The 18,644-nt window shown below is 38.1% G+C and overlaps 1 protein-coding gene across 3 annotated transcripts in view; it reads left to right on the plus strand.

Annotated features, from left to right (window-relative positions):
• Positions 1–18,644, plus strand: part of PDE3A (phosphodiesterase 3A) — a 280,768-nt gene that overhangs the window by 243,124 nt on the left and 19,000 nt on the right. For all 3 annotated transcript variants that reach the window (XM_010946497.3, XM_074357370.1, XM_074357369.1), the window contains exons 7-13: positions 1,080–1,165; positions 3,490–3,644; positions 5,049–5,186; positions 9,618–9,729; positions 15,852–15,965; positions 16,111–16,310; positions 17,963–18,166. In XM_010946497.3, the coding sequence (XP_010944799.3) occupies positions 1,080–1,165; positions 3,490–3,644; positions 5,049–5,186; positions 9,618–9,729; positions 15,852–15,965; positions 16,111–16,310; positions 17,963–18,166 (1,009 nt within the window). The remainder of the gene's footprint in view (positions 1–1,079; positions 1,166–3,489; positions 3,645–5,048; positions 5,187–9,617; positions 9,730–15,851; positions 15,966–16,110; positions 16,311–17,962; positions 18,167–18,644) is intronic.

Raw genomic sequence — 18,644 nt, forward strand, 5'->3', positions numbered from 1 at the left:
CTGGGAAATGTTTATCTCTACTGCACGTATAAATGTGATTCATGGGGGAAAAAGCGATGAGATGTTTAATAAGTTAAATTATAAATGACCACTCTTTTACTTTTAGAGTCGTCTGTGGTTAAATAACAAATAAACAAGAAACCCTCTGAGACCTTTTGTAATCGTAGGCAAATGAAAGAACCCAGAGCGAAATGCAGAGTTAAAACCTACTCATGAAGTCTCTAAACAAGATAAGTGAGAGAGGAAACTTGCCAGGCCATTTGTGGGGTTACTTTTTGATTTATTGAACGGTCAAAACTGTTGAGAAAGCAAAGGCATCCTGCATCCTCCAACCTCCTCTGTCAAAGAGCCCTGCCCACCTTTCAAGTGCCTTCGTTGTCCTCCGTTCCTCACAGTGTGCTCCCTTGGCCTGTTTTGCTCAGCTAGCATCCTGGGTGGTCAATGTTACATTAACTCTTCATCAAAAAGTACGTCTACTTTATTCATTTCCTTAGGGCCTTAAAAGGTGAACTGATCAATCTGAAAAGAGTAATTTTCATTTTGTGGCAAAAAAAAAAAAAACCAAAAACAACTTAACATACTATCATTCTCTTCTTATGCAGTCTTTTCTTAAGGGCTCTTTGGACATTAAATCTCCTAAGCCATAAAAATAAATCTAATAATGTTAAACAGACTCCAGAGGATTCTCTTGGGAAAGATATTTTTGATCAAATACACTTGGGCGCCTCCAAAATCACTCCTGGAAGTAGGTAGCAGACTACCCCAGGATTCTCTAAATAGTGTAGCTCAATTTTGCCGGTGGTTTGACCTAAAGTTTGGTCTAGGCTGTGGAGGAAGATGAGAGCTGAACAGTTTCTGATCCTTTTTATCGAATGTGCTTTCCCCCAAAAAGAAGACATTATCTTACACATATCAGCATCCGTGTATAAAACACAATGAACTTTTTTCTATCAAACGAGTAAGTAGAAGGTGGAAATATTTGATGATTATTCTCTCTCTTAATGTATCCATACCTGGTGCATGCCTGGGATCTTTGGAAAAGAAAAAATTCTTCTTACAGCTGTTCCATTATTTCTCAGCTGTGGCAGACCATATTCCCAAGGGACACCTGCTGACGGGCCCCTGGAGAGAAGTGGGGCAACCATCCAGACACCCAGCAGAACAGGTAATTCTTTATTGGATTCCGTTCCTCAGAATGGAAATTGCTTTACTTGATTTTTTTTCCTGATCCAAAAGGTAACATATGTTTCTGATGTTTTAGATTACACATTTAAAAAAGCCAAGGAAGGAAATAAAAATCATAATCCCTATGGCCGAGAGTTACTCGTAGGTTAAATTTTGATGCAGAGCTGTCCAAAATGTTTCTATACATCTGTACACAAATGTACACTTTTGAAAGTGCGAAGCCATTTTATATAATGGATACCACTATATAGAAATGTTATTTTATCGTGCACACTAGAGGGGCATCGATTTTAGGGTGCTCTCTGGAGATCTCCATTGCAGACCCTAAGAAATGACCCTGCTTAGATCACTGTAAGCTTGTTTAAAAAAAAAATTCATAGTTCTTCCTGGAAGCAGTATTATGGAAAGGTTCATAAGACAGGCTTTGGAGCCTGGTTTATATCCTGATTCAGCTACTGACTCATTTATCATCTCTGTGCTCCACTTCCTTCATCTGTAGAATGGAAGTCATAATAGTACCTACCAAACAGGACTGTTGTGAGAATTAAATTATTAAAGCATATAAAGCACTTATTATAATATCTGGGCCACTGTAAGTAGTGTTTGCTGCCATAATTATTATAATAATTATCATTTTACTTTTACTGATGTAACCCTAGGGACTTGCTTTTGTTAGTGCTGAGCGTTGACAAGTTGGGAGAAAAATAACTTCCCTGAACTTCAGCCTTGAGGACAATAGTTACCTAAGAATGATCCTTAATTACCTGCACCAGCATTTCCTGATAGATACTCAGTAAATATTCATTGATATTCATTGATTATTTGCCTTAAAGAGTGGTGTGCTGTGGTAACGGACAAAGTTCCAGGGACACAGGCAAGGAAAAATCTAAAGGAGAACTCTCTGTGTGGCTGTTATCTGATATCATAGCTCTGGAGATTCAAAATAGTCCCTTCTCTATGCCCCACGGTGTCTGATTCTAACATAGAAGCAGTTGCACGGAAAGATGGGAGAAAGGTGGGTGAGCAGTCTTGAGAAAGGAGAACAGAGTTAGCAGAACTGTTTCCTGACTTCAAGACTCAAACGTCATAGAGGGAGTATGATGCTGGCGTAAGGACCAGCAAATAGGTCAGATGCAGTTGAGTAGAAAGCCCCAAACTAGACCCAAGCCTACAGACTCACTGAACTTTCAACAAAGATCCAATTTTCCAGTCCAGTGGGTTTGGGAAAAAAATGAATCTCATCCCCTACTTCACATTGTATGAAACTTTATTCTGAGATAGCGCCTGACCTAGATGTAAAAGCTAAGCCAATAAAACTTCTGAAAGAAAACACTAGAAAATATCTTTGTGACTTAGGGAAAGGCAAAGATTTTTTAGGCCATGGAAAGCAATAACCATAAAAAAAAAACCTAGACTTCATCAAAAGTAGAGGATAGGATATCGGATAGTCTGGTGGCAGAATTTACCAGCTGTGTGCCCTTGGGCAGTTTACTTAACCTTTCTGTGCCTCAGTTTTCTATCTGCAAAGTGAGGGCAGTAGTGATGCAGTGATGCAGTGATGCAGTGATACCCACCTCAGAGGACTGGGGAGAAGATTCAATGCGTTAGTGTAAATAAAGTGCTTTCAGTGGTACCTGGCACTCAGCAAACACGCCATAAACTTCTTTCAGGCACTCTTTGCAGTGACGAGAAGCTTCTTGAGGTCTTTGCCCAAGAAGCATGTTCTTCAGACACTTGATGCTACCTGACTGGCCCTCTGGTGAGCACAGTGTAGTGCTGACTGCAGTGGGAGTTAGTGGAGACGGGCAGAGAGAGAAGGAAGCCACAGACCCCTAGGGATGGAGATTGGATAGATAGGATCTCCCACGCATCTTAGCACACACTGTTGCCACGTGTTCTGCAGACCACTTTGTTCTCGGGTGTCAACTCAATTTCTCCCACTCCCGTGCCCATCCTAGAGTTAGGATTTTAGCCAGTTACTCATGGTTTAGTGGGTCGAGGCATGCAGAAAGGAAAAAGAAATAGAAAGTCAGGGGATTTTTAGAAGGTATGAACTACTGACCTGAGAATGATTATTGAGGAATTCTTAAATGCCATGGAAGTCACAGATCATAATTCCATCTATTTCATTGGGTTAAAAAAATGTGTGCTTTCTGCCACCCCGTGATCCTATATCCGTGGTGTGTAAGCTCATAAAAGCACTACTCCCTTAAACACTTTACTGTATGCATTTCAGGAATATACACTTAAATGGGATGCCTTTTTCCATTGCAAGTTTCCTAATTTGTTCTCTTTGAACTGCAGATGATACCACTCAAGTTACCTCTGATTATGAGACCAATAACAACAGTGACAGCAGTGATATTGTACAAAATGAAGACGATACCGAGTGCCCAAGAGAGCCTCTGAGGAAAGCATCAGCTTGCAGCACCTACACTCCTGAGACCATGATCTTCCTGGTAGCTCCCTATGACATAACGTTCATTTGCTTGAGAACTTGGTTTCTATGGCAGGGATTGGCTTAGAAACAGATCCCTGAATCATCAGATTTGCAGAGATACCTCACGTGGGTTACACGTGTATCGTAACCCTCCCTGTATGTAGCAGTATAACTTCTCTCTATCCAAGTCTTACTGGTCTCTTAATGGTTCCGTTATGTAGTGATTAAAAACAGAAGTATCCATCTGCACAGCTGATTACAGATATTTCCTAACCCAGCTGAAAATGTGAATGTGTGTAAGGAAATGAATTATTTCATTCAGTGAAACAATGTTTTATAGATGTCCGTTGATCAAAATGAAACATGTTCGTTATCTTAGGGCTTCTGTTGGTTTTTTCTCTAGCGCCTCCTTGATTTAGAAAGCGAACCAATGTTTATTTTCCTTGTTATATTAAACCAGGTTTATATTGCTACCCATTAAAATATCTTTTGACGATGACTTATTTTATGTGTTTAAAGAGAGCCCCTTAGAGAGGATAAAAGCCTCCATTTGAGTCTGGCTAATTTGGGGAGGGAGCTAGTGGTAGGAACTAGTTGACTGTCATGTGATTATCAATTGTTGCTATTATCATTTTTCTTCACCTAATTTATACTTTTAAGTCAAAGAGATTGTCAGAGAAAATAACCTAAATGCTTCTTTATCCTCGTTATCTTTATTTTCTATTTTTTTGGTAAATAAACTCTTACGAAGGTCTTCATTTGGGACCAATTATAAAATGTCTTTACATTTATGTGGTGGATTTTTTTTTTTTTTAAGAAACCATGCATCGCATGAATTAAATTAAAATCCCTGGGGGAAAAATGTGGTAATTGTAATTCTACGGGATTAATGCTGATTTTGAAGTAGTAACACAAATTGAACCAATTAGAGTTGGGGTGATTAACTCCCCCTCCCACTTGGGTTTCTTTTGAGAATCCAGTGTAAGCCAGAAATCCTCATCTCAGCAAAATTTACATAAACATACAAAGAGATAAATTTGCATACAATTGCAGTGTGTTCTGAAGTCCTTGAATCTGTATGTAAGAACTCCACAGAAGACTAGAAAGCAGTTGTTTTAATGTATGAAAGAAACATCCTGTTTTTGCTGCGGCATGTATGAACCAGCGATAGGCAGTGACATAATGCAAACTTCAACGCATCAAAGAGCATTAAGACCTTTTCTCCTTACTTTGGGACCAATGTTTTGTTCTTTTGATCGTTTTTTTATTTTTCTTTTTGGAAGATCACTCATTCACCCTGAAGTTTTAAGTCATTTACTTCAGGTAAACTCCATTGTTGAACTGAACTTACCAAAGGAAGCACAGATTACTTTATAGAAAAACTGTTAAACGTGTTGTTAAAACATTTGTATCTTCATTGCAGGACAAACCAATTCTTGCTCCTGAACCTCTTGTCATGGGTAACTTGGACTCAATCATGCAGCAGCTAAATACTTGGAATTTTCCAATTTTTGATTTGGTGGAAAAAATAGGAAGAAAATGTGGCCGTATCCTTAGTCAGGTAAGAAATGCATTCACACATATGACTTTAAATGTAGGGGGAAAAATTCCTTGGTTGTTTACAGCTCCGTATGTGCTTAACGTCAGTGGTGAGTATGAGGTGGAGAAAGGAAATTTTAATGCCCAGCGTTCTGTAGAGTCCTTGGCGGTGGGATCAGAAAAGAAACCGGAACATCAAGGGACTAGAATATCATATTCTGCAGCTGAAATATTGTGTATTTTTTAAGACAAAATGGAAGGGGCAGGTACACACAAGCAAGATGGAGAAATGATCTAAAAGTCGTAGAATTCAGCAAAAGAAAAGCTGATACAAGCCCTCAAAAGAAGAAACCTGCCAATTTATAAACACCAATCTATTGTCTGTATTTCCAGTGACTTTTTTTAAAACTTTTGATTAATACAGTGCTTAGGACTTATCAAAAATACGATGATATGCTGAAATATGTTTCCCCCAGTGTGGTGAGAAACATATTAAATAGAGTTCTTTGTATTTTAACATGGAAAACAACTGTATATATCACACAAAATATAGAATGCGAACTACTGCAGAATAACAAGATATTCCCCCCCCTTAAGTATTTTTTTCCTTAAGCTAGACTACTTTCAAGGTTTCCTAAATATAGAAATGTTTTGTTTCTCCGAGGGAGAAAGAAAACACAGAAATTAAGAATTTGGACATGTTTGTTTTCAATAAATAAAATGAAACGGATTTGCGCTGTTATCAAGCACTTAGCAAAATACACACTCTTAATTAATCGGAAAGATGTAATAATCTCAGCTTCTTTAAAAATGTTTTAGGTGAGTTCTCAAAGATTGAATAGATATCACGGCAGAGATACTAAAGACAACCAGATTTGTTAATAAAAGACTAAGGTGAGCATTCAGGACCCAGATTTATGGGGGGCCAGTAACCCTTCCTTGCAAAACGCTAGAAGAGAAATCAGTTGTTAGACTGATTTCCGCTCCGTGCATCGGAGGCAGGCTTTCTTCAGACCTCTGAGCGAGTGTCTTGAGTGTGGAACTTCGAGCTGAGAATCCCTGATCTGTGAAGGTTTGAAGGAAGAAGATAGAGGGGCCTTTTCCTCCACTCTTCAGTCCCTCAGACACAAAGTGCTAGTCTAGTCTGCAAGAAGAAAAATGGGTCCCTGCCTTAAAGGAACTCCCTTTCCAACAGGGAAATTAGATACGTGTCAAGATCATGAGAGTCCAACTTGATATGTACAGAAGTGTGCTAACATGATGGATGGCTGTTGGAGCACAAAATAATCAACAGTCTCCCTAACACGCAGCTGGTGCCTCTCCTGGACTCTGATCTGACCACGAACACGTGGGGAACTAGGATGGGGACCCTTGTACTTTTACTGGGAGTTAATACTCCTTCTTTTTTTTAATTAAAAAAAAATTTTATTGTAGTAATGTTGGTTTATGACATTATACAAGTTTCACGTGCACAGCATTATATTTCTCCTTCTTTGTACCCAAGGGCATCTTTACCACCAGATATGTAGTTTCCATCTGTTGCCATGCAGTTGACCCCCCTTTACCTGTCTTGCCCTCCCCCATCACTGTGCTGTGCCCTGTGTCTACATGTTTGTGTGTGTTTGGTTTGTTCATTAATTTTGTTTGTTAGATTCTACGTATAAGTGAAGTCAGTGGTGTTTTTCTTTCCCTGTCTGACTTAATTCATTTAGCATGACATCCTCAAGGTCCATGCATGTTTTTACACATTAGTGGTCTCAGTCTTATTCTCCCTTCCTCCTCAATGCTGAGCAGCATCTTTTTTTTTTTTTTTGGCGGGGTGGGGAGGAGGTGGAGGTAATTAGGGTTATTTATTTACTTATTTACCTTAAAGGAGGTGCTGGGGATTGAACCCAGGACCTCGTGCATGCTAGGCATACACTCTACCACTGCGCTATACCCTCCCCTCTGAGCAGCATCTTTATATGCACTGATTTGAGTGCAAGTTTAAGGGCAGCCGTTTTACCCAGTCCACCTCCACCTCACGCCTCAGGGGTCCCCCAGGGACCTTTTGTGTCCCACTCTCTGAAACCCACTGCACACCAGCACGCTGAGGGAGTGATTTTACCTGGAAATCTGCCTGCAACGGTGCCACGAGAAGATGGGACAGTGGGCCAGGAGGCAGACTTTCTCTTTTACTGGACACTGTGTTCCCTTGTTTTGTATTTGCTGTATATGTCCCAGACTTCTCGAAACGTGACAGCTTAATCTTCAGAGCAACTTTAATGCAGGTTTTTTTTTTTAATCTCTAGTTATAACAGAAGAAGAAACTGAGACTTAAAAGAGAAAACATAACTGTTCATCTAAAGCCATGTGGTAAACATGGACCCAGGACCTGATATGTGCATATTGGAAGTCCAGACTTTTTACCTTCATTGCAAATTCTTTTCAGTTCCCTCGTAAATGCATTTATGTATTATATTTTCAAACTTTCTGAATAGAGAGTCTGAGCAAATAGACAGTGGTTATTATAGCAGTTGGTGTGACAGTGTCACACCTCGGTCCCCTTGAAGTTCTGTGAGCTGGGGGCAGGAGGGGGGGACCTTGACCATCTTAGCCGCAAAATGTTTTCTAAGAGTCATAGATGGAAGCAGACAACAGAAAGATTAGAGAGAATTAACAATTAGATTTTGGCAAAATTCAATAATGTATCTTTTTTTCCCAGTTATCTTTCAAAAACAAATACATAACTACATAATTCTTACTATGTCACTATGTTATTTTTCCAATTTATATAACTGAACTTTGAGAAAAGGCAACTTTATTTGCCTTGCTAAGTAGAACTTTATGGTTTTTTCCTTTGATTTGAGTTTGGAAGTACAAAAATCGTGAAATTTTCACTGTGTAAAAGGCATATTTTTTTTGCGCCCCAGTAAGACTTCAGGGCAGCTGAAATGAATTAACTTTAGCATTCCAAGAAATCACCTTTTGGCTGAGACCACATAGAGAAGGTCTCACTTCAAAAGACTTCTAAAGAGACATATGTGCAATGGAAATGACTTCTCAGCCTCAATGTACTGCCTGCCTTTTTGATGATTATCGTGTTTATTTTAACAAATTTAAAAGGACATCATTCAGATTTTGGAATAGTATTTTTTTTCGGTTACCAATATTTACCCTGTTAACAGTGCCTTTTCTTTATTTGTGAGTTTAGATGATTGGCCATTGATTTATCAGTTTCTTGGTGAAAATTCTTCTATTTTAAAATAATACTCTAAAATATCTTGCCTTAATTTTCAATTCATTTTTCAAATGTTTTAAGAAAATAACAGGAAACTTAAGTCATTGCAATCCTAACAATATTACTTCTCAAATAATGGTGGTAGGATTTGCAGCAGTATACAATCTGAAGCCATAATTCTTGGCTTGAATTCTGGTCCCGTAATGTGTTTACTGTGTGATCTTCAGCAAGTCAGTCAACTTCTCTGTGCCTCTGTGTTCTCTGCTTTCAAATGTTGGTAATTAGCATTATCTTTCTCATAAAATGCTATGTGAATTAATTAAAATGTAAATAATTAATATGTGTAAACTATTTAGAGCAGGCATCACACTTATTAAATGCCACATATATATATTTATTTATATATGTCAACAGTTGCTGCTCTGTTGTTATGAATGGGGCTGTATTCCATTCTGCCTCAAGAATAACCATTTCTCTTCCCATCACCTCCTTCTGTGCCTTTATCATTCTTTTCTTTCTCCATCATTTGCATATCAACTATGCCAGTTACATCCAAAGATATTTACTTGATTTGAGTCTCCAGGGCTATGAAAGTAATTAGAAGAGGAATAGATACTTGGAGGAGAAAGAAGGAAGACAAGTGAGGAAAAATTATTTTAAACATTTTTATTTATACTGAATTAGGACACATCTTTTTTTTTTTTTTCTCCATACGTTTCAGTCAAGGCAATCTTTTTCTCTCTCATAATTCTGTCCCCTTGTTTTTCACCAAGGCACAACTCTGCATCCATCATCCTCCAGAAAGCTTTTATTTATTTGTTTATTTTTAGTTATAAAATTGGTCCACAGTAAAGCTTTCCTTCATTCTTTACTTAGCACTTACAGTGTATATTATACAATGAGCAATTTAGTAAATATTAATCTCTAGTTATTGCTATCACGCATAGTTCAGTGCCTTGATATGTTTCTGTAGTGTGACACTGGATTTTTTGATTGGCAGTTTCTTAGGCATATGTCTCTATCTTTAAAAACAGATTCTATACCCCTCATCAGGGACTTCAGGGGTAGGACATAGAGGTCTTCAATATCTGCTTGATTTATTGTTCCCAATAAGTGTCTCTATAGGCAGTAAATTAATACGGTTGATGGAATATATAATCTTTCCCCCTTTTTCTCTTTACGTCTAACCCACACCAAGGGCTGTTTCGTAAACTCTGTCTTTCTCCTTTACAGGTATCATACAGACTTTTTGAGGACATGGGCCTCTTTGAAGCTTTTAAAATTCCAGTTAGGGAATTTATGAATTATTTTCATGCTTTGGAAATTGGCTACAGGGAAATTCCTTGTAAGTATAAGAATTAATACTTTTAAAATCCTTTGAATTTGCTATAGATAATTAGATACTGAATTATTTGCAGCTAGCACAGCATTACACATCGAAACACCCCATGTGGCTACATGGTATTGTGATTAGGAGGTAATAGTGTATGCCAGAATCCTGGTCCCTTGACACATCAGCTGTAGGGGACCCCGGGTCTTATTTAAGCTCCACATGCCTGATTTCTTCATCTGTAAAATGGGGATCACAGTAGCTACTTCGTAAGATTATCATGAGGATAACATGATGTGAAAATTCTAAAGGGGTGATAATAGTGCCTTGCACATAATAGCTCCGATTTAATGTGTGTTAAATAAATAATTAAATGTTGTATTTATTGCTCATGTTATAATATGCTCCTTTTATTGGGTGAATTCTCAACCTTTGTTCTGGCATCTGCAGAGTTAAGTCACTGCTGAAGTTTTTCAGGATAAGATAAATGTGGCTGGGGAAGAAGGACAGGAGGGGATGATGGTCTAATTAAATAGAAGAGAAGAGACATCTGGAATTTGTTGTGGAGAAAGTGTTAGGAACATTTTAAAAATCGGATAGATGTGAAGACCAAAGGAAAGGATACAACCAAGTGTTCAAGCTTATGAACTTTGAATATTGAGAGAATAAGTTTGTCATTTATGATCTTGAGGAACTGGAGCACAGAGGAGATAGTGAATTAAATCTTCAATATATAGCATTTCAGATATCATTAGGACATGTAAATAGAATTGTGCTCCATGCTACAAAGTATTGCACTGGAAAAAAATGCCTGTAAATCCAATCAGACGTGTACAGAAATCACATGAAACATATAGGAAGTAAATGTATAAAAAGAAAACAAATCAAGCATCATATGTTGGTTGGAGTGTGTATTATTTAAACTGTGTTAAGTTTTAAATTTGCTTTTATGTACCTTGGACTTTAGAACCCCATGTCTGATTGTAGTTGCAAAGAGCTAAAGTTAAATAAAAATTATATGGAGACTAAGAACACAGGTATTTTCAGAAAGGGGTGGTGCATTAAGCAGGTGATCCGATATTAACGTGTTGTTGATTCCAAAATGCCACGCACGTGCAACAGTGGAAAATGAAAATGCACAGTTGACGCTATGTGATAGGAAAGGAGAATGAGTTACTGAGTCTGTAAAATGTGTGACAGAAAAGGAGAATGAAGAATGAAATCTTCAGCTGAGATTTGTTGGAGAATATGGGGCCAAAGGCAGACAAAATAGGACAGCGGGAGTAGAGAGGGGGCTTAGGAGCCTGGGACGCTGTGAGAAAGTAGCTCGTGGGGCCGTGAAAGTGAGGAGAGAGAAAGGAAAAAGGGCTAGTTTGAAAGGATCTCAAGATAAGCCCTGCTTTCTTAATAATACTTTCCCAAAGCTCACCCTGGTTGGATGCCAGTGACTGACCTGAGTGTTGGTGATTTCTCAAAGGCTGAGGAGTTACATGAGCCAGCTTTTATAGAAAGGAAGCCACTGAAAACACTAAGGAACAGCTAGTCATCAGATTAAATTTACCAATAAATATTATATTTCCAAATATATTTTAGTGATATAATCAGCTCTCTCCAAGCTCCACTGAATTCAAATTGACATAACGACTAACTTTTGCTCTAGATAGTGTATCATTAAATCATAGGGAAAGTTGACCAGTCTTTAAGTGTAAAAAGAAGTTTTCAGAGTCTTAATTTTAGTATTCCTTTTCACATTTTCTTATTACATATTTTTATGTTACACATAAATAGGTATTGTTCCTGAAATACGTTCTTCATTCCATGTGAAAAGAATTTGTTCTACTAACCTTACTTAAGTCCCAAACGCTGTCCATAAAGGGAATTTATTTACGTCTTCTCACAGAAAAGTTTTAGCTTAATTGATGATCACTTTTAAATAATAATTACTACCTTGCATGTTGTGGGGTTGCAAGTTTAGACTAATATGGATAGTAATTAAAACTTTTGTTTATCATTAACTAAAATTAGCATGTACAGAAATTTGTAGTATGTCTGCTTATTTAACATTTAATTCCTAGAGAACTGTATTTCTAATGGCTCTATTTAAGTAAACCCATAACAAAATTAAAAAAGCCTAAGAGTAACCAAAATGGGGTTAGATTAGAATTTTTAGAAACAGAATTTTTATTGTAGTTCTAAGAACACCTTTACAAACTTCCAAAAGAAGAGGGAAAGTATGCAAACTTTTAAATTTGTACTCAGAACCTTACTAAAATTTGAAGAATCTATATTTAAAAATAGACATAAATGGGGTAGAGGATTTAGAGATTCAAACTACTATGTGTAAAATAAATAACCTACAAGGATATATTGTACAACACGGGGAATATAGCCAATATTTTATAATAACTATAAATGGAATATAACCTTTCAAAATTGTGAATCACTCGGCTGCACACCTGAAACATATAATATTATACAGCAACTATATCTCAATTAAAAAAAGTAGACATAAATAGATTGATAGTTCATGGAACTGTAGTGGGTAAGATTACACATAGAGGCAACTCACTGATAAAAATATGATATCAAAAATATATTTGTTCAATAAAGATTAGGATAAATTACACTTTAAAGTCAATTGCCAAGGGGAAAAACAATGTTTGATATCATTCATAGTCCCTTTCAGTTGGGCAGTTCAGCTAGTAAAGATGATAAATCATCAGGTCATTTTCATTCATGGATTCAAAGTTACTTTTGAGAGTACTTTCTATTTTCAAAGACTTTCATCTCTAAAATGTATTCTTGCGAACACCTCTCATTTTCCATGTCAAGTTTGAGGAGTGGGGAGAATGCCTCAGAGATGCCCGTGACCACGTACCATCTAATGGCGGAGATTAGAATAGTCTTGCTGGACCTCTGTTTAGTTCGGTTGGATGACAATGTACCCGCCGATTTTAAAGCCAAGCACTGATGTGACATGCTGCAAGCTCCAGGGGCAAAACTATCACAGTATTAGCTATATTCCAGAGGGAAAAATGTTTCAAATCTCTTTTCTAGTCTTTAGTACTTCCCCTTATCTTTTGGTGAACAGGAGCATAGACAGAATTTTAAATGGAAACATCTATAAATTTAGGTGGAAAAAAACCTCTAAATCTTACGTACAACGGCAACCTTCCATACCAGCTGGCTTCACCTCTGTGCTTGATGGATAAGGAGGAAGTGAGAGAACAACTCTGTCAAGGCGGAGGAGGGAGCTGGGCAGGCTCTGGGAGCGGGTGGAGTGGGTGACGTATTTGTGTGCGCACGCTGGGCTTACGTGCTGTCAAAGAGGCAGGGGGGTTGCCGGTGGTGAGAGAATTATTGAGGGCTTTGTCCAAAATGCAGAGATGAAGGAAGAGGATGAGAATGATCATGATAAAGTCGGGAGAGCTCTGTTATCATTGCTTATCCCTGTCCGTTGCCTACCATGGCCAGAAGAAGAGCAATCTTTGAGCATATTTGGATGTCCTACAGAAAATTGTCAATCCCCTGTGTTGCCCTAGCTAGCGTCTTTCCTGGGTGCCTTTTTCTTCTGAGTTGGTCACCAGTGATACCAACGCTTGGCACAATATTTGCACATAAGTACAGGCTAAGTCAATTTTTGTTTAAAAAACATGCTAATGACTGCTTACAAGGCAAATGATTTTTCCATCCTGCTTAGGTGATAATGACAACATAATTCATTTAAATATCTACATGCATCACTGTATATATATTTTTAAGGAGTTATATTTGGTTAACTATTGTTTTATTTTTTACTTTCAAACCTATGCTCCAAAGCAGGAGGGGTTTCATTTTTCCTATATATTACCTTTACCTAGTTTTTAAATCAAGACTATACTAACCTCATAAAATATGTTTGGCAGCTTTTTCTTTTTACCTTTTTAGCACTGAATTATTTAGATAGATTGCTTGTTCGTTGAAAGTTTGCAAGAAGTATCTGTAAAGCCTCCTGGACCTGGACCTTGGGGTGGGGAACGGGGCAGGAGCCAGTATCACTCAAGCGCTGTGTCACCTGTACTTGATGTTGTCTGTTTCTCATCCCAAACAGGCTCCACCAACACCCTGGTACTGTCCCTCCCACCCCTGTCATGCTGGGCGCATGCGCGGGTTTCCCCAACTTGCGACCTTCGGCAGTAATGGTAGTTACATCCACACAGGCATCTTCCCAGCTTGCCACAAAGGAAGAGAAAAGAACTTAACCCAGAAGATCTCTCTTGACTTATCCCCTTACAGTGACCCTCTCTGACCAGGCTGTGTTTTCTCCCTCCCCAGGGGCTTAGCATCACTTTTATTTTAGCTCCTCACTTCTCTTCTTAGAAATCCAGCATTAATTTTGAAAGAAGACCAGAAATCTGCATTTATTCATCTTCTTTTAAGAACAATCATTTACTTTATGTGAATGATATTCGCATCAATCACAAACTTACGATATACCAAGCACTTTGACATACGTTCCCTTCTGTAATTCTCACAACTGTCCCCTGAAATAGGCACGATGATTGTCTCCGTCCTTTTAAGATGAGGATCTGAGACTTAAAGTTTTTAAGTGACTCACTCAAGGTGACACAGGTAATAAATATCCAAGCAGAGACAAAATGAGATCTGTATTAAATCCAGAAACTTCTAGCATGATCAACTTTGTGGCACAGGTATAGTCATAAAATGTAATCGTCTTGAATCATTTGAGATGGTTCCCACACACAGGGATAGAGACTCCAGTTTGAATAAAATTGTTCTTTGGAGACTAGGCAGTATCAGTATTTACGTCTGCAGTGATACCATGAGTGGATTTTGCTGTTTACCCCTCGGGAGCCTAGGAGGTCTGCTTCTCAAAGCTGTTCTGAAGAAATCTTCTCGAGCCCTCACAGAGCCCCTCACTGAATTCCTGGAGTATTTAGCCAAGATGTAGCTACGCGTCATCACTTAAAGACTGACTCCTAGGAGTTGCCCGAAATGCAGGAAAATAGGCACGTCTTTCTGCGTTCTGGTGCGCTGCCAGCATCACCGACGTCACAGTGTCTTCTTTCTCCCCCAGTCGGGGGGCAGGTGTTTCTCTCTAGTTCCCATCATCATCTTGCTTGTTCTCTTCTGCTTTGCTTCTCCTCATCAGTTATTACTCAGAGATGTGATAGATTTTCATTGGAGAAGGAACCTGTATCGTGGCTGGTCGTTAGAAATAAAATATGTAAAGTTAGCATATTTAGGATAAAGCATACCAATCAATGAAGTCTTATGAAGGGCCAGGTAAACAAAAGAGGGAAGTATGGAAGAATTGCATGGAGAAAGAAAATGGGCCAAGAGCACACTGGACCTTTGTCACTGTTCCGTGGTACTGAGCTGCCACGTAGGACCCTGTTCCCGTGATAATGACATTATCCCTAGGAGATGTGGTTCCCCCGTCGTCGTTATTCCTTGAAATGGCTCGATTCCCTAATTATTGTACGAAGAGGTTTTAATTTTTTTCCCTCTAGGTAGGTCCTAGAATAGCATTCTGTAATTAGAATTTCTGCATCAGAGAACATGGATTTTGGTTTTGACTTTGCTTGGTAGATTTAATCTATACATAAAAGTTACTCATTTTATTACAGTGTTTTAAGTTGGATGGAAAAGAGTAATACTGTATTCAGTTCCCAGGGGCTATTTGGGTTCTTTTTATCAGAGAGAAGATGTTGGGTGGTATAGACCATTGGTCTAACCTAGTTGAAGTGTGTCAGGGGGTTGTTTTAATCCAGTCCTCTGTGAAGTCTTGTACAGGAACATGGGAATAAGAGCAAGAATAAATACTACAGTCGATTCACATAGTGAGTTTCCTGAATATGTTAAGCGTCTGGTGGACTCTGGATGCAGATTTTTTTTTCATTTTAAACATCTGCTTGTGTAATGAGTGTTGCAAGTGTTGGGTATTTTTTTTCTTACAGTGAATTAGTTCTGGAGTAAGGGAGGAGTAATCCCGGAGTATTTGTCCTAGAATGTTTGGCTGTCTTTCCCTGGAGCGTTAAAATGTTGGGACTAGCTGTTTACCCAGTAGGTGGCACTCTCAGTCCTTAGACCCCGGAGTTCACAGATGAATGACTGTTGCTTTGCACCGGTTACAGATCATAACAGAATCCATGCCACCGACGTCTTACACGCCGTCTGGTATCTCACGACGCAGCCTATTCCAGGCCTCTCAACTGTGATTAATGATCACGGATCAGCAAGCGATTCGGGTCTGTATGAAGTACCTCTGTGCTCCCTTGTAAATGATGGGAACGGAAGGGTGTTTTTGTTGTTGTTTTTTAAAGGAAGCCAAGACAACAGATATCTGGTTTAACACTTTCTTAAAAAATTTCTCTTTTCATTTTCTCTTCTCAGATTCTGACAGTGGATTTACACATGGACATATGGGATATGTGTTCTCAAAAATGTATAATTTGGCAGATGATAAATACGGGTGTTTGTCTGGAAACATCCCTGCCTTAGAGCTGATGGCTCTGTACGTGGCTGCAGCCATGCACGACTACGACCACCCAGGAAGGACCAACGCTTTCCTGGTGGCAACCAGTGCCCCTCAGGTAAATCTTCTGCGTTTGATCCAGAGAAATAATTCAGAGATTTCTCTGAAGAAAATTAATTTGATAAATCTGACGTAAGCACCAAGTGAATAGGAGCCAAACTATATTCAGCCCTAAGATAAAATTCTTAAGAGATCATGCTGATTTTGAAAAGCTGTCATAATGGTGGGTATGTAATGTTATAGCCGATGGGGACCCCTTCGCAGTTTTCTTAAGAAGAAAACGCGTTAAGGAGCTTCCTCAATGAAGAAAACCTGACCTATACAGAAGTTTCTTTCTGAAAAGGTTAGAGAACCAAATCCTTCTTGGTTCTTTAAGAATTAAAGGCTTCTCCGTATATACATTTAAGACTAAGAATTAAAGGCTTCTCTGGATGTAAATCCCATTCCTTTGAAATATACTCATTATGGTAATTATGATTCTGATGGCATTTCTATTGGTTAGGAGGAATAAAAAACCAATTTATTTCATTCATTTGAGGGAAAATTTTTTATCTGAACATAGTATTCCAAAATCAGTAACTTTAAAGAAGTTCATCTTAGCATGTCTTTAAATTTAAGTCAAATACTAATCGCTAACTATTTAGGCTTCTCCATCTATGTAATTAAACTTAGTAAGACTCTCTTTGGTTTAATCAGCTGGACCCAAGATCTTATTTTGCTTTCTAGAGGCTCTAGAGGCCAATCTGGTCCAATACCTTTTTTTTTTTTTTTTTACCTTGTTTGCTTTTTGTCTTTTACTCCATTCCCCCTCATTTCCACAGCCTCTCTCAAATACGAGTCTAGAATTTTCTTCTAATCCAGATACAGTACAAATGTCCTGATATTTTTAACTACTTATTTTAATTTCTTACAGCATCTCCTTCATACACCAGAATCTGTTATCCCTAAAGATGGGCAGATCCTTTTGCCAGCACCATTTACCATTCAGACTTCCCTGCACGTGATGCAGTTTTACTTCAGTATTAATTTCCACGTGCTTGTTAGTCTTTCCTTTTTGTCTTGCACCTTTTGTCCCTTCTTCGTCCCCCTAGGCACACTAGTTGTCAAGCATTTTTTAGGCGACTTCCTTTTCTTTGCAGCTTCCCTTAGCATTATTAGAGAATTTCAAGCAAGTAGGTACTTACTATATATTTTCAATTACTAAATAGAGGTTGCTATTTCCTATGGCTGATTCTGGGTGAAGAATGTTTTGAATTATGGGCTTCTCAGGGATTCCATTCTTCTGTGTTAGTTGCATGTGTGTAACTAAAAGGAAGTCATTCTTATTCTAGATGGGAAGTAACTGAGTTACCTCTTAGGGGTATCACTATATTTGCCTATTTTTATGGTTAAATTCCTGTGCCCTGCAAAAAAAAAATAATAATTATAGTAACCTGATAAAAGCTAAGTCTAAGCCCTTAACTTGCAACAATTTGAAATGAAGTTCCAAGGAAATGAATTTTATTTTATAAAAAACAACATTTCACCAAGAAAAGTAATCAATGAATTCAGTGTACAGCAACCAGTGATTCTTAATAATGAGCTGTCATAAGATTATGTTTCTGTGTTTCACGAAAAAAGAGGATTCCAGAAGTTTTGCATATTCCCAATTATCTTTATGTATTTATTTTAATTTAAAAAGTTGGACTCTTCACTCTCGTATTTGCCCAGGCGGTCCTCTACAACGATCGTTCGGTTTTGGAGAATCATCATGCAGCTGCCGCATGGAACCTTTTCATGTCCCGGCCAGAATATAACTTCTTAGTTAACCTTGACCATGTGGAATTTAAGCATTTCCGTTTCCTTGTCATTGAAGCAATTTTGGCCACTGACCTGAAGAAGCACTTTGACTTCGTAGCCAAATTTAATGCCAAGGTAACTAGATTTATACCAGTCTTCATTTTATGGTCACATTGAAGGATGTCATGGAGTCAAAGTGTTGAACAAAACTCACTGCTGTCACCTCATATATGTCAAATGTGAAAATGAAATGCAGTGAAGTATTTAATCAGAGGCAGATACAAAGGCATTGGTCCCAATCTGGAAACCTAGTAAGTTGAGATGGTATCGGTATATATTGTACTTTGTACTGCAGAGGAATAATAAAATTCTAACTAGCCTTGTGTTTTTGTTCACTTTAGTTTGCTCTCATCTCTGTGGGATACTAACATAAGTTAGCTGACAGTAGTAAAGGCTTCAAACACCTGAAGCAAAATTTCATACAGCAAAGATAAATGCCCAAATGTCAAGAAAATTTCTTATTCTTTGTAGCCACATTATTTTAATAGTAATTGATAATATATGCTAATATCAAGTAGCATTTGTTTTCAATTCCATAGTTAATCATTATTTT

This window comes from Camelus bactrianus, chromosome 34 (genome assembly GCF_048773025.1).
Source record: "Camelus bactrianus isolate YW-2024 breed Bactrian camel chromosome 34, ASM4877302v1, whole genome shotgun sequence".
In the NCBI taxonomy this organism is placed as follows: Eukaryota; Metazoa; Chordata; class Mammalia; order Artiodactyla; family Camelidae; genus Camelus; species Camelus bactrianus.